This window comes from Scatophagus argus, chromosome 7, assembly GCF_020382885.2.
Source record: "Scatophagus argus isolate fScaArg1 chromosome 7, fScaArg1.pri, whole genome shotgun sequence".
Lineage (NCBI taxonomy): Eukaryota > Metazoa > Chordata > Actinopteri > Scatophagidae > Scatophagus > Scatophagus argus.
This window is the reverse complement of record NC_058499.1, coordinates 10,433,186-10,459,314: the sequence shown is the minus strand read 5'-3', so window position 1 is coordinate 10,459,314 and position 26,129 is coordinate 10,433,186. Positions and strand designations below refer to the sequence as shown.

At 38.5% G+C, this 26,129-nt stretch overlaps 2 protein-coding genes across 3 annotated transcripts; one reads left to right on the top strand and one right to left on the bottom strand.

Annotated features, from left to right (window-relative positions):
* Positions 1–41: 41 nt before the first annotated feature.
* On the bottom strand, positions 42–3,175 carry aagab (alpha and gamma adaptin binding protein). Its single transcript, XM_046393660.1, has 10 exons — positions 2,822–3,175; positions 2,302–2,492; positions 2,113–2,209; positions 1,946–2,035; positions 1,745–1,828; positions 1,564–1,643; positions 1,345–1,441; positions 1,093–1,197; positions 895–944; positions 42–586 (listed from the first exon to the last, which is right to left on the bottom strand). Exons 1-10 carry the CDS (start codon positions 2,913–2,915, stop codon positions 509–511), a joined length of 966 nt encoding a protein of 321 aa, XP_046249616.1. The 5' UTR covers positions 2,916–3,175; the 3' UTR covers positions 42–508.
* A 281-nt stretch (positions 3,176–3,456) lies between these two features.
* iqch (IQ motif containing H) lies at positions 3,457–25,908 on the top strand. Of its 2 annotated transcripts, none has more exons than XM_046393659.1 (21): positions 3,457–3,618; positions 4,091–4,213; positions 4,327–4,424; positions 4,585–4,660; positions 4,923–5,042; positions 6,933–6,990; positions 7,466–7,552; positions 8,582–8,760; positions 8,902–9,447; positions 10,998–11,064; positions 11,972–12,055; positions 12,168–12,352; positions 13,292–13,564; positions 13,709–13,897; positions 18,393–18,513; positions 18,694–18,980; positions 21,950–22,108; positions 23,321–23,443; positions 24,297–24,358; positions 24,818–24,926; positions 25,067–25,908. In XM_046393659.1, the coding sequence occupies exons 1-21, from the start codon at positions 3,568–3,570 to the stop codon at positions 25,148–25,150; spliced, it is 3,081 nt and encodes a 1,026-aa protein (XP_046249615.1). In that variant the 5' UTR covers positions 3,457–3,567; the 3' UTR covers positions 25,151–25,908. The 2 variants fall into 2 exon arrangements, with proteins under 2 accessions (XP_046249615.1, XP_046249614.1); XM_046393658.1 differs by having other exon boundaries at positions 8,573–8,760.
* The last annotated feature ends 221 nt before the right edge of the window (positions 25,909–26,129 follow it).

Sequence of the window (26,129 nt, the reverse complement as noted above, 5' to 3'; positions counted from 1 at the left end):
TTGTGTTCACAATAAATACCCCACACTCTCACAGCAAGAAATTTCAAATCAAGACTTTATGTTGATTCAACAGAATGTGCATTAAATGTCTTACAGCTTTCCTCAGGATAAGGCACATTATGTCACTTACAAAAATATGTGACAACTGTACCTAAAGGACGGATACATGAACCACAGCCCACATGACTTCATTTTGTTTTGTTTTTTTTCCCATTATGTATAAAGGTTCATTTAGGGCTTAAAGCAGAGTGTGGGTCCAAGGGGAGAAGACTGAGGGTCAGGGTCATCCATTTGCTCTCTCCTCTCCCTAATCAAGATATTCAATTGTTTTTCACTATACATTAGTATTGCAATCATTTAAGAATCAAAGACTATACCTACAGTACCATCTGTAAGTATATCCACTTTCCAGGTTCAAGAAGCATGCCAATGGGTGCTGGATCTTGTAGGAACCCCAGGAAAGGAGGAAGATCAGGAGAAGAAAAGATAGAGTCACAGGTAGCTACTTTTAGCTTTCTTCACCCGATGATAACCCATCGATCTCATCATCATCGCCACCAATGGCCATCCAAAATGCTTTTGCTACCTGGAAAACAGATGGAACATAAACATAAAATTCATAAGCCAATCAAGGACTTGCACCACAACATAGCGCTGAAAGGGGCTACTGCTCCAATCATTTTATTTTAACAAAAACTAACATTTTTATATTGTGAGGCATAGATGGAATAGTTCGACAATGGTGTGAGATTGTGAACATATTATTACCAGTTTGTGATGCAATATTTCAAACAATTTCAAGATAGATAACTAATCTTTATATAACCAGGATACATAGAGTATGAACATAAACTGATCCTGGTCTTGTCGTCATGGGTGAAAACAGTTGATTACCTTCTCTGCATGAACCTTTCTCTGCTCATGAGGTAATGAAGAAGCCTTCTCTGTAAGTTGAAAATTAGAGAAAACAACATCATAAATGAGCACAGCTGTACAAATATTTCACCTCCACATCAACAATCAGAGACTTTTTACTTTTTTCATACTTTTTTGCAGACAAAGTTGTGCATTTACTATTCATTTCTCAATTACCTTTCATCTCTTTTAATTTGGTAAAGAGACGTTCAAAGTTATCCACATCTGCATCTCCAGCTGTGAGATTAGCGAGTTCCTGAATGTCCAAATCAGTCATTGCATCTGAGAATCAACACAAGTGAATATTAATTAACTTTACATGTAATGTTATATCTTCTTCATTATCCATGCTTTGGGTGAGCATGCTGAAGAAAACGTTCCAACAGGATCAGTAGCAAAAATAGATTTCATCAAGAGTTGTTCACTTACCAACTACTGTTTCTGCCTGTGTGTCTGTGTTTGTACTGCTTTCTGTATGGTTAACCTCCTCACTAACAAGTGAGCTTTCTTCAGGTAAGCTGTAAGACTGCAACAGAAAAAGAGCTAGCATTAGCATACCTCCTCAATAATTGAATTCCAAAAAAAAAACATGGGCTGCAAGACAACTGCAATTATTAAAATGAAAACGTTACACCAAACGCCACTGACTGGAGGATCTCGACAGTTGTGTGGGTGGTTGTGTCTGGAAGCCACCAAACTACTCATCAGACCAAAGCCTTGATTGTGGCCTTTCAAACAGAAATACAGAGAGTCAAATACCATGCCATACACTGAGACAAATTAAATAATCAGAGGCAAGTGCAGTAGTTTTGCATTGGTGTCATCTCACCATCTTTCATCTCCACGCTGGACCACACGTTGGCATTGAGAGCCTGGACGATTCGCTTTACTCCAGTGGATTCTGGAAAGTCATCTGACAAAAGCAACAAAGCCAGAGTGAGCGAGACTAAACAAACAAAAAAAAAAATAGGCAAAACATGAACAACGAAATTATAAATGTGTGCACATTTCTGCTGTTTGTAAAACTCACCATCCTCATCTGGCAGCTCCTGTGGATTTAGTTCCACCAACTCAAAAGCATGAGCCAAACACCACTGTTGTGCTTCATGTCTGGTGACCCCTAGAATACAAATTACGTTTCAGATGAAATATTGTATTTCGTTGCTTCCTGGTTTCATACAGAGCCGAAGAACTAACCATTTTCACAGACTCTGTCACACACGAGAATGAGCACCTCTGGAGCAAGATCTTCCACCACTGGTATCCAGGAATGTAGCTTTTCCAGACCATCCTTCTGCAAACACCATGCACACATGATAAAAACGTTACATATGCATCACAGAATGTACTGTTGAGATTTTAAAACTCAATTGTTAAGTCACGTACCACTGTACTGTCAAAATAAGCGATGAAAGCCTGCATAGACTGTGCAATCTCTGACGACATCTGAAAAGTGCTTGGAACGACACACAGCCTGACATCTGCTGTGTAATATTTGTTGTTGATAGTCCATGGATACCAGGCTACGGATTCTTCTCTCTTGATCGGCTCAGGCAAAGTCATCGAACCGAGGATCTCTAAGGCAAAAAAACACATTAATTTTAAGTACCATATACAAAAATAACGTTGGAGCTATTACGTTGCTCGGCTTGTTTCCATTGTGAAAGTCGCCGACTTGTGGAACTAACGTGTACGTAACCTCCTTTAACCTTTATATTGTCGTTTTTCATATCAACCCCACAAAAAGAAACCAACTGACTGGCTTGACAACCAGTGTGAAACATGTTATTAACCCGTATTAGCATAGTACAAGCGCTACCAAATGTTATCTGTTGTGCTACGACTACGTTAGCTTGGTCTAACGTTAGCCTGCCAAATCATGGACCTTAATCTTTGCTAAACTTACGTTTGATCAGTTCTTCTTCTTTAAAGCCACTGTCACAGCTAGTGACGACCACACATGGAACAGTATCCTCTGTGCTTTCTTCTGTGGTTGACATTTTTATAATTTTTAGAACAAGCTTCTCCGGCTGCTAGCTTAACGCGACGTTAACCAACTTTGATAACCTTTCAACTCTGACTGAGTCACTGAGAGGGTCTCTTCCGGCGCAACGTTGCCTTACAAAAGGAACTCACTGCATATTTTAATAACGCTTGTCGATACATACGCCATCATATTATTCTTTGATGGTTATTATTCACTCAGTCTCATGAAAGAGATACTAAAAACCTCATTTGTGTTTACATTGATTGCGTTCCCTTTACTGAAGCATTTTGGGTGTTTGAAATCTTTTCCCCGAATTTGACTCTCAGGCAAAGCGCCACCCCCAAATCTCCATCAATAAATTTAAAATGTATGCTTTAGTAACAGTCAAAGTAAGATTAATATAAAGCCGTAGTTGGAATCATCTACCGATTGTAACTGTGGTTTGCACCCAGACATTGGTCTGTCTGACAGTTTTAACTCGGGGCTTAAAAACACCCTAAAATGGGCTTCTGTGCGACATGTCGTTGTTATGGTTACGAATACTGTTTGAACTTTCATTGTTAAGTAGCTAGCTAACTTGTTGCTCGATAAGAGGAGTTAAGGTCAAGCTACCTGTAAAAAGTCTTTTCTCTGTGACATATGTTCGAGTCATTATTATACAAAAAATGTCTGACACGCTTGAAAATGAAGATAAGTTGGGAGCAGTTTTGATTCAGGTAATATTGTCTTACTACCTTAGCTTAGCTAAATTAATAACCAACTGCTTGCGTTGCAAGAGAATAGTTAATCCGTCTGGCTTTAGTTAGCTAGTTTTCAAGATTTGAACAAGTTAACATTTAATAAATTGAGACCAGTGTAGATAGATAGATACTTTATTGTTCTTGAGGAAAATTCAAGACAATAGACAATATTAGACAATAAGATAACTATTTCAAATGTTTCATCAATGGTTTGTATTTCTTTCTTTTTAAATATTCACATAGAACAAGACCAATATAAAAGAACAATGTTGTTAATGTTAAATTTATGCTTGTTGCTAACCCCATATATCTGCCCAGTATGAGAACATATTCTCCTGGGGCAAAACCAACGTTCATTTCCACAAACTAGGGCAACTTTTCAGACTTCTAAACTACAAACAAAGGATATATTAACTACTACATATCATAACTGAACCATACATTACAGGTTCAAGATGATCTGAGACAACTCAAATGTAGTCTTGAGAAAATCACCACCAGTGACAGGGAAAAAACACTGGACCTTCATGCCTTGGATGCTGCCATTTGCAAGACAGAGAGCAGCATCAGGGTGAGGATATTTCATGTGGAATAAACGCTGATGACAATAATATTAAATACACATAAGATAAATATAAGCTGCATCATAAACAGACAACTTATATGTTCTTCAATTGTAAATAGAAACACGCAGAGGATTATCTGAAAGCAGTGACAAAGCAGCTTCTGGTTCTTCCACACATAGAAGACTTACCAAAAAAGACAGTGCAGATTCCCAAATGGTAAGTAAGCAGAAACTTTCATCCGTTGCTACTCATTAATTGTCTAAAGTTGGGACACTTTCCTGCAACATCTTACTGTTAGAATTCTGAAGAAATATGTTTAGAATTGTGTGAATTCTGGTGATGAGTATTGTGAGCCTGACAGAGACACATTACACAGGAAACCTGCTCTGGAGGCTATCCCACATGTGCATCTAAAAAGAGAAGACCTTCACAAGACTTCACCTGGGGAAAAGGTAGATTATTATTCATGTTCAGAAATTAATACTATTTTTTTTCACTTTTCAATATAAAGTGCAAGGTACAATCTGGACCAAGTACTTTATTATACCTTAAAACAGACAAGACAAACAAAAGTACACCAATTAAAAACACATTCCTTTTTCTGATTATCAGAAATATGCATACATTTAAGTGTTTAATATTGCCATACTCTTACTGTTTCTATGGTGCATATAATTAAAGTTTTTAAACTTTTCCTCTGTCTTTCTCATTCAGCACAAGTCAACATTGACCATGCGTTTGCTGTGTAATCCCACTCACCCAAATAACAGAGCCATCATGTACCAAAAATGTGGTATATCACTCCCTCCTGTCCACAAGAGGAGCACAAATGCAGTGAGTGATCTGGCTATAAATGTAGATTAATTTTTTGTCTTACATGAATGGTATACAAAGAAACTGCACTTTATGGAGGGGTTTGATTAAGTACCTCAAAAATCATAGTATTTGTTCTTTGCCATTACTATATTGACAAGGATTGTTTAATGTTAAAAATATACAGTGATTTTGATACAAATCTATCCAAAACAGAGCATCTAATTGTGATATACTTTGTGAACACAATGAACTTAAAATGTTACTTGACTCAGTTCTGCCCTGGAGCCTTTCAGCCTCTTTATGGAATTGATGTCATAGTTGATTTTTCCTAAAATAATTATGTACAGCTTGCATTATCTCTGGTTATAGAGTGGATGACAGTTAATTCAATTGTGACTTTGTAAAACTGAACGCCCAGGAGACATTGCAGAAATCAAACTACATCTGGTATTTTGGCTTTCTTAGTTATGTATCAGAATTTCTCAGTACACTTCCGTCTTACTGATTATAATCAACTATAATAATAAGCTATAATCAGAATAAGATAGTGTCCTCCAGTTATTTGTTTCATGCAGTGAGAAATTGATTTCTGTGTGCTGAGTCTTTGTTGATATTAATTGAAACATACAGCACATGCCTCAGGAAAGCATTACGAGTTAAGCTACAACTGAGATGAATTGAATATCATTGTTCCTTCCTGTGATACATCATCTCTTAATCACCAGAATAGACACTTTATATTGGAGTGAGAAGTGATGGTACAGGTCTTTATGAATAGATGCTTTCCAGGCTCATGCCCAAAGAGACAGTGACATAAAGGTCACATGGTTTAGTGATGACAGCCAGAACTTGTCACAGCAAAGAAATTAATCTTTTCAAAGGTCGGCATTAGTTTTAGATATATTTTACACACTTTCTTTTCCAATATGTCTTGGGAATCTATACCTGATATGAGAAATAGCAGCCAAGATTGTCACTCTGATATAGGAGAGATGGAAGTGCTGGCTGCAGAAAGCGGAAAGCAGCAGATTGCAGCACATCAGCATTCTTCTAAAGAAACAGGCGCCTGATTGCTGCGCTATGGGCTACTGGTTTACAGCTGTCTCAGGACAGAAGTGGCTACCTGGTCCAGCATGCCAATAAGACAGCCGTAGCTTCCCCAACTGCTAACCACTGGCTCTCTGCCTGCTGCCTCCTCTTGCAACTCAGGCCAACTCTTTCCAACTCCACACCCATGCCAGGGAATAAGCCTTTGCATTTTAGCGATTGTACAAAAGGTGCCACCTTTTCCCAGCTCCATCTGAAACAGATGTGTGCCTTTGAGGGAAGAATCGCCCAGCACCTGGCTACTACCTGTGGTCTGTCAGAGAGCTCAGTGGTCTGAGGAGAAAGAAGAAGAGGACATGAGGTGACAAGTCTGGAGGAACAGCAGCAAAAACTTTGTGTTTTCTTGGTGATGAGACATTTGAATTTGTTTAAACTAGTCCATTAAATCTACTTTTAACTTTATTATGACACGGCAGTGCATACTAAAGCAGCTTAGCAGAACAGAATTGCTCTAAGCCATTGTATTTTAGATTAATCTTTCACTTTGCTACATATGGGTTACAGGACAACTTTTCCAGTGTGAGTTTTATGTCATGGCATAAGTCTGATTGATGGTTGGTTGTCTCCTGTGCCTCTCTAGAAAGAAAGAAAATTTGGCTCCTGAAGGAAAAAAACATGCAACTTAAACTTGCTCAAGCTCTGAACTTGTAATTGTTGCACTTATGTTGTTGAAGCTTCGGCCTAGGGCCTCTTTTAGTGTGGGCAATACCTTTCAGAGCTGTACCAGGAAATACTGGTCCAGGATCTGGTAGCGTTGTTTTGATTTTATTTATATTGAATGTACCACCTTTGATCTTTCAGGCAAAGCATCACAGAATAATCACTGGACCTGTGGTGAGTCTTCAGGCAGTTGAACCAAGTAAGTTCAAGTGTGCTGTCCCTGTAAAGAAAATCATTAAGATAATAGTGCTGCCCTGTCCTGCATATGAAAAACCGCTTGAACGACCATGTTTAAACAAAAGTGAACAAAATGGACACACTCCTCGTGATACCAGCAGCAACAGAGTCGGTGAAATGCACAAGCGTTTGTCTGTGTGCTCGGTTGTTGTAATTTGTTTTAAAACTAGTTACTTTGGAAATCTCGGCATTTGGTCTGTCAGTGCCCAAAAGAGAGATTGAGACAGGTAAACAACACCTCGACACTAATACATCACTGCTCTTGTGACTAAAGCTTACTGCTGTGAGAATGACTAAATATAAATTACAGTGTTACATTAGATTATTTAGGTTTTTCATTTTAACTTAGTATTCGTTTTTTTCCTCTTTTAGTTTTTATATATATGTATTTTTTTATTTTTTAAGTTATTTTTTATTTTTATTTGTTTTTTCATCAGTGACAACTACAAGTTTGCTTCATATGTCAATCCAGCACAAGACTGCTTCTCTTCACCCCAGACAGGATTCAGATTCTTCAAAGACAGGTCAGTGCTCACTTTATTAGATTCTATACTTAAAAAACTTTAACTTAAAAAAAAAAAAAAGTTAAATAGCTAATTATTTTAATTTGTTTATCTATTTCATGTGTCATCTGCCCCATTTTACATGGGATTACAAGACACTGCTATTTTACAGAAACATACTTCTACAAAGAGAAAAATAGCAAAAAACAGATTACTACAGTATTATTTTAAATTTTAAACATATAATATATATAATACACATATAACATATAGAATCAGAATCACATTTCATTGGCCAAGTGAGTTAGCACACTTGAGAAATTTGTTTCTAACCAATGGTGTCCTAGCTGTACAGACAATATACAGACTATGTACACATACAACATACAATATACAGTCAACGTATGTACATATATACAAGCAATATATAGACTATATACACAATATCCTGAAGTACTATAAGAGTGTTCATAAAGCACGTTGTGAATGTCCATAAAGTGCAGTTTGAGTTGTGCAACAACAATGTATGAGTATCTGTGCATGATGGAAATGAGAAGATGGTTCTGTCAGATATTGAAATATTTGTTACTCCACATATTTGAAATAACACATTTCAAATGAACTTTTTTTCTCCGAGTGACTGGCTAATCAAAATGTTTTATATGTGAATAATCAACTCAGTCTTTATGTAACATTCATAGTGACAAAATCAATATCTGTTTTTATGTTTTTCAACAAAATATTAATATACAGGATTAAAATATATATTGTGACATTGCTGACTGATCTATGTGGCCATTAATGCTTTTGCAGACATGAAGAAATGTTCCACTCTTGGAAATATTGAAAGCTCATAACAAAAGTCCTCCCATTTTGCCAAGACAATATTTTGTGTGGGCTTCTTGCTACAATATTAGCAATTACATATTATAGTCTCTGTTTTGCTGTTTTGGCATTTCTGTGACTCTCTTGTAGAAGGGACAGCTATGACCAATTAATCACTGACAGAGTACATTTGATCCTGTCTGTTTATTAATTGAGGTCTGATAGGCTCAAAGTCCAGGTATCACAAGCAGCTGACATGGGAAACAGAACCTGGATCCTCCTATGAAGAGAGAGAATGCACACCACTCTGGACCGCCAAGACACCACCTCCCTCCACAATGTCCAAGAGCATGGACAACAGGGGAATAATGCAAGGCACCAGTCTTCTCCCTAAAGGCCCTCAGGTAGGACTACTGTAATAGTTTTGAATAGATGATAAATTACGTCAAGAAGGATAATGTCATTAAAAAACAATATTTAAATCCCTTTAACTGTATTATGAGTCTGTTTTGGTTGCCTCTCATTTGTTTACCTGTGTTCTGTAGAATCCACCTGTACAAATTCGTAGGAAAGCCAGCAAATACCCCTTTATCATCATAAATGGACAGATCTGCCCAATGATGACAGATTTCTGCCACTTTAAGCAGAACTTTAGCTTGTGCTGGACTAGTGTGGTAGGTGCTCTGGATGCCCTGGTGAAGCTACTCAGGGACTTTGCTGTGCCTCTTGCCAAAGTCAGCGGGGAACGGCTAGTGGAGTTCAGCCATGGTTGGGATAACGGTTGGAAAAGGGCTCCTCCAGTGAGCGGCCTCCTCTCAGTGCTTGAAAACCAAGAGGAGGTACTGGGTCTGGTCTTACGCCCAGGTCAGCGCTACAAGGGAGAGGGAGGCATTGAGGCAGCTGCCATCCACATCCAGTCCTGCTGGAGGCGCTATTTGGCCCGGACAGCCTACCTGCGCCACTGTCAGCACAAGTGGGCGGCAGGGACCATTGCCATCTCATGGTTGATGCACATACAGATGCGTTGTGTCAGGAAGGCCCTGCAGGCCCGGCGTTTCAAACAGCTTGAGAATTACCGCAGCAGAGCCCAGGTGATGTTGTTTAAATCCAACATGTGCTCTCTCTCTCTCTCTCTCTCTCTCTCTCTCTCTCATTCTCTCTCATTCTCTCTCTGTCACTTACTTAATACCACTGTCTTACCTTACTTTTATTTAGCATTTCCAAATTATATTAAGACAGATTTTAAATTTGGATGCACATGGTCCCATCTGAATTAAATTACTTACTTACTATATAATTTAAATATACTTATTTAGACAAAATGATTGATTGTTTAAAAATGTTGTCTGAGCTGAAAAGAAAATTATTTTTCCAAATTTCAGTGGTTAGGTTTTGCACTCCAACCAAAACTTCAGTGTATCGTGGAAGGCTATTCAAAATCTATGTTTGAGCAACATCTCTTCATTCAATTATTGTAAAATGACAATAAGAAAGCAGGGTCATTATTCATGGTATGTAACTTAGACTAAAATGTGTAGCTTTGATACTTCTGGTTTGAGAATAACAGAGACAGACAACAGCAGAGGGGAGCAGTGAGACGGAGTAGCAAAGCAATAAGAAGTTAAGCATCAGAGAAGTGTGATAAACAAAGGGGAACAACAGAAAGAAAGAGTGAGACAGATGAACAAAATAAAACTGCAACCACATTTATAGCACAACAAGAAAAATGGAGAAATAGGGCTAGAGTTCAAGGGCAAAAAATGGACCCATTGTGATGGTCATTTACAGTACATATAGCAGTGGCTAAATATATAATACACACACTATAAATATTTAAATTTGAAACTGTTTTGTAATGATATTTGGTATTAAAATGACTGTAAAGGGAACTACTTGATTGGGGAATTTACATATCATCTAAATAATTTATGGACAGCAAATCTGATGTAATTTAATCAAATTAAAATTAACTACAGAATAAAATTCTATATTTTATGCCTTGTTAATCTGTGAAAACCCGTTTACAACACTACTGCTTTTTCCATGGTGTCATATTCTCAGTTCCTCCAAGTATTTTCACCTCCTTTCTACTGACGAACCGTGCAGTCTTAAGCTCAAGAAACAAAAATGTCCTTCTTTTTAGCTCTTCAGGGGTATGGTATGACAGCACAGTTTTTGTAGAAGCACAGTGCTCTGTGCATTTTCTTTTCCCATTCAGCATAAATGTCATGTCTGTGCTGTCATCTGTGTTGAACATCTTTAGAACCGCTGACACGGTATTAATTAGTGCCTACAAGTTCATTTAGTTTTAACATCGCTGTGTGTGTATACATGCACTAAATGTATGTTCTCACTCTTTAAACATTGATACCCTGTTAATTAAACCTGCTAATCTTCTCCTGGCAGTAGCATCATGTACCTTCCTGATTGAATTAATTGTGAGAAGATGTTTCTAAAGTAAACGCTTAATTTAATTAAGGTGGTATTTTATGCTTGGTTTGCTTCTGTTAGCCCAGAGAGATATTGCCTTGATGTGTTTTAGCTATGCAGTGATGTGATGATTTGTATGTGTGTGTGTGTGTGTGTATGTGTGTGCACTCAAGCAATCCCCTCTCTGATCACTCCTTTTCTCCATCCCCAGTATCTGGCAGCCAACTGGAAACACATCCAGTCCTCCAAGAGGACCATTATACACATCCCTTCATTAGGTAGCTCTCTGCACACACATGCACACACACACACACATCTGATCTAGCAGCAGCACCACTCTGCTGCCCCAGTCTGTGGCCCTGGTGGAGGCACTCTGTCTCGTTCAAATGACTCTCTGCAGGAAGGCACTCACAGGATGATGACAGTCCCCATGCCAGGGAACTGAACAATTTAGCCTCAATCGCCATTTAATTTGCAGATTAAGCAAATGAAAAGCCATTATGTTGAATATTTTCAAGAGACACAAAGGTCTTATTTTATTGCTGTGCAAAAAAACAAAACATTCAAAACAGGGAGAAGCACTTGTGTTTTTGCACTAGACATTGAGTGCTGGCTATGATCCGTTTTTGTTTTAATTTCACCATGGCACTCACATTTAGACTGTAATCAGGCATGTGCATTGTAAATCATTGAGCGATTGTCTAAAATTATTAAGCCTAATTACTAGCAGATGGAATGCTTTATTTGCACTTGGGGTGGCTACAGAGAGTGCTGTGTGAGCAAGGATAATTAGAAAGTTGAACCCCATTGTTGTTAATTAGCATGAATCCAATCATTTAATTACCTTGATTCAGTTGAGGATTCTCTCTCAGGCAGAAATCCAGACAGACATTGAGTAAAATCCTGAAGGTACCACTGGATGTAGCTCAATGGTGGCTGGACATGGAGCAACAGGACTCCCAGAACACAGCAGACATGGCACCTGCTAATTATTAAGCTAAATTAATCATCAGATTCCACTACTGTGTGATTAGACCTAACTACCCCACCCCCAAGTCTAGTACTGCACAATAAAGGTCTGAGGGTGGTTGCACAGAACTACACATTTTTAGTAAAGCAAATTGGAAAAGATATGAGTATCTCTTTGAAAGTCTTGGACAAGTATTTGTGACCTTGTTTTGATAGGATACTCTCACAGCCAGCGTCTGAAACTAAGGGGATTTGACATCCAACAGAATATCCAAATAAGCAGACTGTGTGATATTAGAGGTCAGTGCTTTTCTCATTCTCGCCACCATACAGCATACACACACAGATTAACTTTCTCTGCATGCTTTATTACAAGCATGCAATTTATGAAGTTCTCTTTGTATATTTTTAGATGAAAATGTGGAAGTGATCTACGTATGTCCGCGGCATCTGGGGGAAGACATCTTGCACTATTACACCAGCCTCCTGAAGTGTGATGGAGTCACAGATGGAGCTGATACTGGGACAGCTCAGGCCTCACATCCCCATGTCAGACGTTTTGTCATCCTCACACCTGAGGCTGTAGATTACTTCCCGGTAAGGTCAATCACATTTCACATTTTGTGCCTAAATGTGATTTTTAAAGGGAAAACTTTACAATGCATTTTTTTTTCTGCAGAGTCATAGATTTTACTGGAGAAAATTGTATTGTATTGAAGAGATGTTCCAAGCCTGTAGTTTGTGAATTCTCCTCTAGGGGGTACTAGAGGAGATTGTTCCATGCACTTGTCTTGTGGGAGCTGTGTGCTGTCAGTTATGTTATTTTTCATTTCCCTTTACTACTTTTGGAATTAAACATCTGTGTTATTTCAAAGTAAACACACAAAAGCTATAATAAGTAATATTTAATTAAAATACATTTAATGGTCTGTAGCTGGTGTTCAGTAAATAATTAAATTCCATATTAGTTGCTTTAATTATCTGTTCATTCTGTCTAATTGCAGCACTTTCAAATAATCAGAATTGTTTTGATTACCTCAATATTATAAAATCAAGGTGTTTTTGTATTGTATTTTTACATTCAGGCATTCTAGCCATCTTTTCGCATCTTTTTGCACTAGATTGGAAGTGCAACATGACATGGGCTTCTTCATTTCTTTCTATTGATTTTCCTGCTGTTTTGTTGTTAAACTGTGCCAGACGTGTTGCTGAGATGAATCGCTGCTACCCATGGCTGGCAGCGCATTCTGCCAGTGACAGAAGGGATAATTCCATGTGGATCAAATAAATACAGATGTGAAGTAATTAGTTATATTCCCAAGGAGCTCATTGCTAGCACACATTAAAGATGTGAAGGATAGGGGAGGCCTCCCACAGGCAGCTTTTATCAATTCAACCTGCTGGAATACAGAAGAGGTCAAAACCCTGCTGGCTATTACAATAATAGATCTGTTGTGTGTACATAGTGATAAATCAGGTCAAGGAACAACCCTTGGAAGACACCAGCAGTAATCTTTTTCCCTTCTTGTCTTCTAGACCCACAACATGTGCCTGTCCACACTACTGAAGTACAGTCCTCGCACCCTGAAGCGCATCAGGAACCTGATCCAAGGGAAGCAGACCTATATAGTAGGTGGAGTGGTCCATGAGGATGACTTGGCAGTGGCTGATGGGCTAGGAGTGCCAGTCTTGGGTCCAGAACCAGCTATTGCACAGTTGCATGGCACCAAGTCCGGAGGGAGGAAGATCTTCGTTGGAGCAGAGGTTGATGTACCTCCTGGTCAGGCAGATATCTACACGCTAAATCAGGTCAGAGATCAAAAATTCAAATTCATTCTGATACAGCATGGGGTCTATTGTCAGTGCCCGATAACACAGACCACACTTTCATTTTCACTTTTATTTGTAATATATCATTTAGTTTGTAATTGACATGCCTCTGTCTTGGTTTAGCTTTGTGAAGCTCTGGCTGAGCTCATGACTCAAAACATGGATGTGCAGCGCTGGCTCTTCAAGATGGACTCTGAGCATGGTGGCCGTGGTACAGCGTACTGTGATATGTGCCATCTCAGCTGCTATCGCTGGGCCCTGCAGGAATACCGTCGTTATGGTCCTGAGCTATGGAACACAAAATGGATTCAGGTAAAGATGTGACTTAGAGGATTACGTCATTCCATCCCTGTCATAAACCAAAGGGCCCCTTCCTGTTCTCTTACTTTTATGCAATGTGTTATTGAATTTGCTTGAATTTCAGGTTTGTGTTTTTATTTTTTTTATTTATTTCCCTTATTACTTCTCCCTAAATTGATGTTTTTACTATTATGCCTTGCTTTTATGGCTCCCTTCAAAGTACTGGTTTTAGAAAAGTACAATACAAATAAAGTTTATTGCTATTATTATTACACTCATACCAATGAGAAATCAGCCATTTAAAGTTAACATGGTAACAACTAGATACTTAACAGATAACATTACAGTAACAGCTAGATATTAAAATGAAGATTGCTCTCCTTCTTGAGCTGAGACAATTCAAAAAAGGGTCACATCCACTTCAGCATTAATGAAACAGAGGCACGAGGTCACAGTGGGGTCAGAGAGATGCCATCATTCAGCCCAGAGTAGGCTGTCTTAACATAAGAGTCACAATGCTGGTCCCTGTAGTACAGTATTTTGAGCATCACCCCCAGAGCCACAGAACATTAAATCAATACATAAAATATCTGTTCATACACACAGCCATTATCCATTCTCTGAGGCACACACATCAAATAGTGCTGGTGTGCTGGGGAGAACAAAAGCCCGTCAAACAGTAGAAATGTCCGAACTCACCTGGCAGTCACAATTAAATCACAATACAGACATTCTGGTCAATAGCACTCGTTTCTCTTTGTGTATGTGTGTGGGCTTTTTTTTTTTGATAATAGCTATTAATGCAGATTGATGTCACACAATTTCACACCTTATTTAATTTGTATTACAAATTTCTTGGTATTTTGAAGTATTTTGAAGTACAAATGACACTAAACACTTAAATGCTTAAAAGTGTGTCATGGTAATTATTTTCAAAAACATCAACATTTGCTTTTTCCTAAAAAAATAAATTCTCGTTTTATCTCAAACCTATTCGAAACAAATAAAATGTACTTAATCATTGGTAAACCATTCAGCACAGATGCAATTTGTACACAGCTTTTGAGCCCCTGGCTCCTATTTCTCATATGCTTACAAAGTAGCCTTTGATTTTCTGTCATGTGTTAATTACCGTATTTTGCCATTTAACTGGGAGCTTTGTGTAAACTAATTACTGGCTAATGATTGTGGGCTTGAAGCACAGCACTTTTACTTTTTATTTCATTTGAAAGAACAGCAGTCATCTCAAGCTTCTTATAGCTCACTCTGTTTCGTTCCTATTAGCTCCATCTTTGATTCGTATTGTACATGCGGTATGGGGCTGTAATTGTTGTGGCATTGGTGCTGTTAATTATGGCAGAGAATGGCTGAGCCACAGCCAAGGTCCATAATGGAGGCTGAGGCAGCAGAGGAAAGTAAATGGAGTTTGTTTCACCAGCTGGGGTCCCATGGAGAGGGAAGAGTGCCGAGGCCCCCAGTGTAGGCCGACAGCCTCGGGGCTTCTGGGCCATATGGACACAACGCTTTAACTGGCCTTTATTCTACACCTTGCTCTTTTAATCAAAGCAAAGCCCACATCCTGTGCTCCTCATTGCATGATTTTTTTTGTTTAGACATTGTTTTCCCCTAAAATGTATTAGCCACCCTAAATGCGCTACATCGTCCTTCTGCCGTTGTGCTTGTTTATATTGAAGATAGCAATTTAGCTCTATATGCTGAAAGATAACTGAACAATGTTGTTGATTAGATAGAAACATATGAATATTTTATATCAGTGTATCATCTCGCGTTCCTCTCTTCACAGCAGAAATTGTAGACGGATGCATAAACATGACGCTATATTTTGAGATATAATGCTCATTAATGTAGCACATTGCTGAAAAGAAGCCAACCTAATTGCAATAGCAATGACAGCTAGTGAATAGGATATATATTCACAATGCTGAACATTTGCAAGCATTTAAGCAATAGATGTTCAAAGCTGTGTTTGTGAAAATAGTAGCAATTTAATTATTAATGAAGCACAAATTATCAAATGAAGCATTTTAAATATTAATTTATAATTTAACTGTTCTTGACCAAGAATACTGTTTACCAAAAAATAACAAATGAGTGATGATTGAAGTGTAAATTATACAAATATGTCTTACAGTTCGGTGGAATGTCTCATATCCTTTATAATGGAAATAGAGAGGATATTAAAGAGTACACTTGGTCTTACTTTACACAGTGTGTGCATATTTTTTTTTAATTATTGCTTGTTCTGAAGGGCTCTGCATGGCTCACATGAATGCCATGTGGTCTTTCAGAATAATACCAACAATCAGATCCCTTCTGGCTATGCAAAAGAAAGCCTAAAAGGGTACAACATGGAGGAGGAGGGATCGCCTAAGCATTATAGGAGCTTCCACAGAAGTCTAGGATCTGAAGTGTTCCTCTAAATACTGTGAGGCCCACAGCCTCCAGCACAAAGCCCCCAGGCATCTTTTAGCATTTACACAGAGAGAGGTTAAAGACATGTAGATCTGCACCCATGCAATGCCTGAAGGGGGCCACACACACACTTAAGCACTCACACAGCTTGCATATGGATCATTAGGCACAAGAGGGTAAAAATTACACCTAATAGCGTCAACAGATGGAGCATTTCTTTTTGTCACGCTGTGTACAAACAGATTTTGAGCAACACCTTATTTAGGTTGGGTTTGTCAACGAAATGGGTCATTTGATAATCACTACCACTGAAGAGGTACAAGGACGTTTTATACAGATGTTTTCTGTCTAAATATTGTGCAGTCTGTGATTGCATGGAGGAGTTTAAATATATATGCTGTTGCCTTACATAATTAACCTGAATTGCCTTAATAAGACGTTAAAACATTTTCTGTGGTTCATGTTTAATAAGTAGTTGTTTTGTGTTTTCTTTGACTTCATTGAAGGTCATGAGTGTTTTTTGTGTAATCTTTAAGCAGAGGAAATGTTGCTGTCCTTTAATGGTAAATTTAACCAGAGATGAGAGCAATGTGGAAAGAAGAGAGTAGCTTTTCACTTAAAATTGCGCAATAAATCAATCATGAACTGTAGTAGATTGAGGCTGAAGATTTGGTGAAACGGTGCTACAGAAAATGAATATTCATACAAAATATGTGACTAGTCAGATTATACACTCTATTCCCAAGATTTAATGTAGCTTTGCAGTTGTTTCACTAGGTAATGGAGAGATGAAATGGCAATCAAAGAGGCGGCGCGACATCTATTTTATTTATGACCAGATTGCTTGGCTTTATGTGGACACCAAGCAAAGCTTGAATCCTATCACAGGGTACTGTACGCAGTTTAAGTCCAAATAATTTATTGCAAAATACCTCTCTTTCTTTTCTTCCTGTCCTGCTGTTTCTATGAACTGCATAGGCAAAGTCCTGGGGTGAGCTTGCTCTTCCGTTGAAAATGACAACCGTTCCCTTACACTTTTTTGCCGCACCATTGTGTGCTTTATGGTTTGTATAGGGGGAATCACTGTGTAGCATTTGACCTCGCCTCGTACAGTACTTGAATATGATGATGGCTGTTACATGAGTGGAATATCAACAGCATAATCTCCAGTCCTGTCTCCAGTGAAGCCAGACAGCATATACTCAAAACAAAGTAAAGCTCTGGATAGAATGATGAAAGAACTGATGAAAGAAGAAGTCATTTTTTCCATTCAGAATTTAGTGGTCTTTCAGACAGGTTTCACATATTTTATTGTGTATAACCAAATTAGATTCCTGTCTAATGGTCGTACACAGACATTATTGCATAGAGAATCCTGTGTTTAAAAGATGGCTCAGGACTATTATTATTAGTATTAGTATTATAGTAGTATATACTACTAGTATTATTCAATACATGGTATGCGATGACACCTAAAGGTTTGGTAGCTGCTTTAGCTATATCACAGCATGGTCTTTTCAACTGCACATAAGTTGCCAAACAGTTTAATAGACCCCTAAAACAAAAGTTAGAAATTAACAGCATAATTAAATGGTGAAACCATTATGGCATTTCCTAGTTACAGAAACAAGAGTGATATCGATCCCAGTCAAACCCTGATTGATCCCCAGATAGATGGGTTTAGCTTAGGCATTCATCAGCTGCCCAGTGGAGAGAGCTGTTATTGAGGGCAGGTGCTGTCTCTGTGGCTGTGAGTTAAAGCCATTAGACTCCTGAGGCCTTCTGATAATAGGCTGTCACTCACGGATAGACCCTCCTGCAGTATCCATCAGACACTCACACAGAAATTGAAGCAGCCACCAAAGGTCTCAAGGATAACAAGCAGTCACTGGAGTCATCCGGATAACACAAGGGCATTTCCAATAACGTAGTCGACACCTGAAAAGCTTTGATAATGGGACAAAATAAAGTAGCCAGGACTTGTTTTTCGCTTATGTTTGAATTAACAAAAATGCATAATGCCCTCAGATCTGTCATCAGCTGATACTTAACATATGCACCTTTCTTTCTGCAGGAGTCTGTACTGCTCAGATATGTAGATGAGATACCAGAGTGGCTCACCCGTTATGCCCGGCCTGCTAAAACCTCCTCCTATCCCACCTGGGCGTGTTTTCTCAAGACCTTCCTCAGGCAAGGTCAGATACCTTTTGTCAGACACTGAATGCTGTTCACCTGCAAATACAGCCGTTTGGAACATGCTAACAGTCATATGTCCTTCATAGTTACCAGATGTGGCCTATGTAAACTGTTGTGTAAGTGGTAGGTTTTTTGTTGTCTATACTGTAGCCATTCCTCTGCTTTTATTATGCTTCCAGGTGGTGTGGTGGAGGCTTATCCCCCTTCAGACAGCGTCACCTGTCTGACAGTAGATCTGCTGCTTGAGCCCGGGGGTGAGGTGATCATGCTGTCCTGTGGAGACCAGCTTCATGGCTCCTGTCAACTGGAAACTATAGGCTCCACTGTTCCTCAGACCTCTGTACACCCAGAGACTTTGCACTCCATCTGCATGCGTGTGGGCCAGGCCTGTCTGCGACACCTTATCGTAGGTTACGTGTCCGTGGACCTGGTTACCTTTCTAAACAGCAATACCTTGGAACAGAAGGTGAGACACAGGCAGGGCAAGACAAGCTCATGCTAACACGATAATTATGACCTGGGCTGTTGCAACACGTGGTGTCAATGCTTTTTATTTCACCATATTGCTGAAATCTGAATCAGTTTTTTAGGCTGGGTCATCGATCCATATTGCAGATAGGTGCCTGCCGCACTACTCCTTTGGGATTTGGAAAACAGGCAAGGCAAACAGTGGGCGCAGCGACCAAATGTGTCACAAGGCCATCTAATAAACTGTCAGGTCTTATTGTGTCGATACGCTGGTTCTACCATTTAAGGCCTGCCCTTTAACCTTACAATGCCGAGAAATTCAGAGGCTCCTATCTTTCAGACAATAGGTCATTCTAAAGTGATTTGGCAGCTTCACGGGGATAACCTGTCAGCGTTTAACCCCTAATTGGTTACCTGCGGTGGTCTGCTGAAATTTCTCTCGTTTTTATGTTGAGGAGCCAATGAAGCCTCATCTCATTTGTCAGGATTAAGTTTTGTTGAGACCTTCTTGATTTATGATATTGGAAATGGACTGGTTTATGATGATTTAACCTCTGCTCCTAACATGTGGCTGCATTGACTGCTTATTGATCCAGAGCTGTAAAATGCTTTGTTTATAACATAGTCTATAAAATACTAAACCTGCAAAATGGTTACAGTTTTACAGAAGCGTATGAAAAAGGACACTGAATGTGTTCAGATTTTTTATTTTTCTTTCATTAAAAGTCCATCAAGTAGCAATACATGAAATGAAATGAAATGAAGCTTTATTTATGTCTGGATTCATAATGGCTTCTCAGTATTAAAAAAATGGATTTGCAGTAGACACAAACAAAAGGCATGATTGCCACTAGAGGGTAGTATTTTATGGATTAGATTTTAAAACACAGTGTAGGCAGTTTTAAGCCTATGCAATGGGTAGCTTAAATTATATAATATTTTAAAATAAAGAACTGTTTTTTGTCAGGATTCTTGGACCATGTTTTTACCACAATGTATTCCTTTTAAGGTAAAGAGATATCTCACAGCATTTTTGGATTTCATACAGTCAAGAAAATGTGCTATGTCTCGAATGTGTCAGAGAGACAGACAGAAGCTTGCCTTTTCTTTAACTGTTTAGAATGATATAATGACAGCATTAGAATTAATTTCCAGCTTTAACGATGACCCAAAAATGAATAGGACTCACTGACAGCATAATTAAGAACAGACTATAAACAGCATGTGCTTCAATAGAAGCAGGAACACTGAAGGCAGATTCTTAACCATCTCCCCACACACAGAGCTCAGACAGAGGAGAGCCACATGGGCAAACCTGTCTGGATTTAAACATCAATTTAGATTCAAACCTGTTGCTAAAAGCTGCCTACTTTATTTGATGGGAAGAAGTGGGTCACATATGTTTGCCCTTGCAGTCTTTCCTCACATTGTGGAACAGCGGGGCCCCAGCTGCAGCATCAGGGTTTTTAATGAAAATGCAAGGCAATAGAAAACAGGTACAATCCAGGCTTACATTTCGTACGGCTTTGTTAAGAGCAACAATGAGACACTGGAGTATGATTTTTAGTGAGTTGGGTGAATGGCATGGTGGAGTGTGTCCATCACCCAGGCCCAGGTACCAATCTGATGCATAGAGACTAGCATCCGTCCATGGGCGTGACAGTACCTCTGACAGTAAAGGTGGCTGAATGCAGGATTTACTCCTGAACTGTTGCTAAACATGAACGTACACAGCATGCAGTTCTTAAAATTTGACTTGTACTGTTTATAACCCTGTTAAAGCTCAGTGAAAAGGTTGACATTACTGTATTTACCTGTGCAATTGCATATCATAAGCAATGGCCTTTTTACTCATTGGGAAAATCATTCCAGATTACCAGATACAACATTATAGTTCAATGAATAACTCCTGGCTTTTAAAATCATATATTGCTTCAAAATGGTTCCAAACAAAAATGCTTCAATCATTTTGATTGTTCTAAATTTGTTTTTTAAAAAGCCAAATTGTTTTGATTACATCAAAGCTTCCTGAAAGTGAAGATTTCCTGATTTCTTTTTTTGTTTGTTTTTTTGTTTGTTTGTTTGTTTGTTTGTTTGTTTTTTTGTGTGTGTGTCCTATCACCGTAGACTGAATATCTTTGGGCTCTGGGCTGTTGGTTGGACATTAAAAAGACATATGAAGGCATCATGTTGGAGAATGTGATTGCCATTTTTCACCATTTTTTGACATTTCACTGAAAAAAATGTTAGTCAGAAGGGTAATTATCAAGATTAATTGATAATGAAAATAATTGTTGCAATGTATTTGAATATAATAAAAATAAAATATACCCTGTAAGAAATGTGTTGGTGGAGATAAAGTGCTCAGTTTACAGAGACTGCGGGATTTAGACAGGCAGTGATTTGCATTCACTGGCAGGAGCGTTTACTTTGACAAATAGGAACAGCAAAAGAAGGCAGCCGACTGCCACTTAGTTATTAACAACTCCTTCACTGGTGATTTATTTGCCACTTTTGAAGAGAGGGCAATGCTATTAGGTTATTATTGGAAAATTAGCCCTGTTTAAGCAGAAGGCTATGACCATACCTGACCCCTTAATATACTTATAATGATGCCATTTACCATACATATCTGAACTTAGCTTCTCGTCAGGCCTGAGCCAAACAAACTAGCCCAGGGCAGACTGAATCCAAATACACAGGGAAGGATCTACTTTGTGTGCACGTTAGTCCACAACTGAACTACCTAAATTTGTCGAGCATGCACCATTAACTGTGTTTTTCCTTTCCCCTGCCTCTCAATGTGGATAACGTTGTAAGGATTAAAAGGTACTGACCCTTCTCTTTATAAGGATTGGTGGGTGAAATACTTTGATGTTCCATTTTTGTGATTAAATTGGAATTATTAAGTTTATAGTGTCTGTTCTCCTCTGCCATGACACAGAGTTCATGATGTCTTGTTTGCAGGTGTGGGCTATTGATCTGGACCTCACATACAGTGACCAGCTGGCCATGACCCAGATGCTTCTGATGATGACTGGAGGAACGCTGAATTGCCGTGCAAGCTGTTTAGAAGTGCCAGTGCCAGTCAGGGAGAAATGCTGTGAACACCAGATTGCAGCCAAAGTACGTTTTTTTATGTTACCTTTTTAACAGTTTTGGTAATATCACATCACGTTTTTTTTACAACTATAAAATGTTGTTAATTTTTTATTCTTCACAAACAATGAAACCACCATTTCTAAAGCAGACATATGCTTTACACCACTACAGTAATCACAAAGACAGATCAATGTTTTGCTCCTCATTTTTGTTAAATACAACTAAATACTGTAATTACGCACTGAGCTCAATTGGTGTTTAGGTGCTGAATTCATTATCATTTTGATAGATGAGCCTAAATAATCAACACATTAATAATTCATACCATTTTCATTATGCATGTGTATGCATGCTTGAACACCTCATCAACCTGGTGCCGTGCCTTAAACAATAGAGTTCTTTTATTAGCAGTATGCCTGAGTTTACGCTTGTTAATCTGCGACTTGTATTATTTTATCAAACATTCATTTAGTTGGTGGCCTGGCGCTTCAGGACAGCAGTTGAGCCACCGCAGTGGTTAATGGCTTTAGCAGTGGCCATCATTAGGGGCCTGCATATTACAAACACAATTAAGTCCCTGTTGGACACTTTTATTGTTGTGTGAGGTTCTTGTGTTTGACAGCTGCAAACACACAGCCATCACAGCGAGTTATAGGCTATCTCCTGAGCTCACAGGGGCTTAGGCCTCTTCTTTTTGTCTCCCAAAGGCGCCTGAGAATCAGGAGCATTTTTATCCTCTTGAGCCCTGCCACTTTTAAGTAATCAACCTCTCTAGTGTTATTCATGACACTCACATCCTTAGAACCACTCTAATACGGTCTTGTGTATTATACGTTGAGTGGTCCTTTTGTGCATTTCGTACTGCCTTTGTCTAAAATTGAATGCAAGTATTTTCAGTCCCAAAACTGTAGTTTCTTTGATTGGCATCATACAATTAAGCTCATCTTGTATTTGGCATGTCTGCTAAACATTAATTGTTCCTCCCTGCAGTTAATTAAGAAAGGCCCAACAGTTTACCACATGTGCCCCACACTCATCATGTTTACTAATCACACACACTCCCCAAATCCAACAGTGACCCTAAGGACATGTGTATGGGGTTCAGCCATCTCTACTCTACCCAGTTTACACACACCACCGCCAATTATGCTTGATTTTGTCTTCTTTCAAATTAATATAAAGACTACTTCCAACAATCATACACTTTATTTTTCCTGTTTTCTTTCTTTTTTACAGCCTCCTGTGGTTAATTGTTATGCAGTCATTGGGAGCCACTTGTTTCACTCTAACCTGTCCATGTTATACCATTATGTGTTCATTAAGATGTGCAAGGCTCATGGCATAGGATTTAACATGAAGGTAAAGTCTCAAAATTCTCTTGTTTGCCTTTATATCATCCTTACATCTCGTTCATTTTTTCAGCTGAACATATGATTAATTTAAATAGAAATTTACACATCAGAGCCAGGTCCTGGGAAGTACTATTACATATGAGAGAAAAATGATATGTAAAGCCCTTTGTGGCTGGAGAGGGGGCTGCACAAATACTAAAAAATTTCCTTAAGTGACTATAAGTTTAAAAATGAGCTAACCAGAACTCTGTAGCCCATTCCTCATTTATGCCTTTAAGTGTTTCCATTGTATGGTATGGCTCAACTCAACCTGACTCACTCTTTTTTGGTTTTCTATTGTCAAAAGTTGTGGATAGTACCTCACGCCTGGTACTTTTTTTTTTTAGCTGAGGTTCTCGTCGAGCTGATCCGATAGTAAATAGTGCAGTGAAAACATTGCAGAACTCTGACTGGTCAGAGAGAATTGTCGTTTGTGTGCTATGGACATCTTAAGCACTGACTGCAAATTGCGACTGCAGTTTTTTTTTTAATTCACTCTACCCATAGTTTAAATAAAGGCAGTCTTCAAACCATGTCACAATCAACTGATGAAGTGCAGACATTCCTCTGTTTGATTACCAGTGAAGAGATCTGAGAAGGAAAGAAAATCTGTCATTGTTCCCGTGTGTTTGGGTTGCTTTAAAGAAGGTGTAACCGCAGTTTCACCCAGCATCCTGAATCCTTCATTGAGAGAGTACCAGGTGCAGTGGGAAATGCAATTGAGAAAAGTACCAAAACTGTCTTGAGCTGCGCCATTCCATGCAGTAGATAAATGGCACTTGAGATTTATTTTTACTCTGTTTGTCATTCTTAAATTTCAGAGGAGGCAAGGGACTGTTTTTGCTCTTTACGACAACAGTGAGCGATGCAATATTGGAATGATGTAAGTGCTTCTCAGTGCGTCACATTCATACACACAAGCAGTATCAATAAAATTTAGGGTTACTTGCTAGAACAAAGCACTCTATTTACGTTTGCTTTACCTCTCTCTGTTCAAATACACAAGTACATGACATAACAGCAGAGGCTTACATGGATGAAAAACTTCTCCAGATTGAAAGTAAAGTCAGTTCTTTCAAAGGATTAAGATGCCACCTCTGGCTTTGCAAATGTTCTTACAAACTTAAGCAGAGGGTTATTTAACATATCTATCACTGAAATCCTTTAGCTTACACAGTGCTGTAACAGTTAATTCAAGCTGTGCTCATCTCCCTTAAGACTGAAGATGCTGTCTGCTGAAAGTTTCATTTAACCACCACCATCAGATGAGCAAGGTGATTGTTTCTTAGCTGGCAACATGGGAAACATTAGTAAAGTCGTTTGTTTGGGGTGTCGTTAATAGAACAGTCTCTGAAGATCTCCAGGGAGCTCTAGTGACCTTTGTTCGGAATCTGTCAGTCATTCATCAGGAAATATCAGCCTCTAAAATGCAAGGAGAAACCAATTTTAAGGTACTGTGTTAATGGCTTAATGATCTCTCCTCATCTGTGTAATGAAACTTGCACATTTAGTGAAGCCCTGGTCAGGTGGAATACCTCTGCTGAATGGGTGGCAATTTAATTTCACTTCTTTTATTTTTTGTTCCTTGAAGGCGCTGATCAAGGACATTGAGGATGTACTACAGACGACTGTTCAGAACAAGATGCGAGCGGTGGAGGATAAACATGCTGCTTAGACAGCTGCTTCTCTAATAAACTTGCCTGTTTCTCGCCACATTATCAGCTCTGTGCCAGCTTTGATGGGAAATTACTCTGTGAATCCGTGAACCCTGTAGATAAATCGAAGTTGATCAAACACAGACAATAAAATCCTGAACAACATTGTCAGAATCTGTGATAACCCTTGGTAATAAATAGAGTTATGATCTGTTTAACTTCTTTAGTAAAGTATTGTAAAGGCATACAGCAAACTAAGCACAAGATAGTTCCATTGGGTGATAAGAGGACTTCATTCATGAATTTACTGCATAATCACACATTATGTAAAGTTTTATGTTATGTTAGAAATGGCAGATTAATTGTGCCAGTAGTAAACTACTAGTGCAACTTAAAATTATGTTGTAGCATATATGCAAAGCAAAGTACTGACTGTTCCCAGAACACAGATGAGTGTAAGTATACTCATCTACGTTATTATTTACTAAGCTGCTACATGATACATAGACTCTGCAGACCTTGTGCCACACGTTACATGATGTGAAAGTGACTGAGTTATTTCATTATCTTACATAATATTATAAAACATCTTTAGAAATACAATATTTCGTTGTAGAAAATTTACAATAGGATATGTTGACATGCCAGTGTTGTAGGCTGTTCATACTTTATTGTTCGTATTTGTTGTAACTGTATTTTCTTCTGATTCTTGACATGCTTATAAGTTGTAGTAAATTAAATAAAGTAAATTAGCCACTAATGTCTGGATTGAAAATAAATATTTTATAATGAATATGCAAATACACTAAAACATTTGCAGCATTGTGTGTGTATACACTATGCATACTAGTTTGACTAAGCATGTTTGCTTTCAGTGGCCCATATTTAGCATTAAATATGACTGAATGGTGTCCATGGTGCTGGTCGATAAAAGACCAAAATTTTCAGTATTTGTGCAAAAGCTGCAGTGTCTTTAAGATCCAGTTTCTACTTAAACGA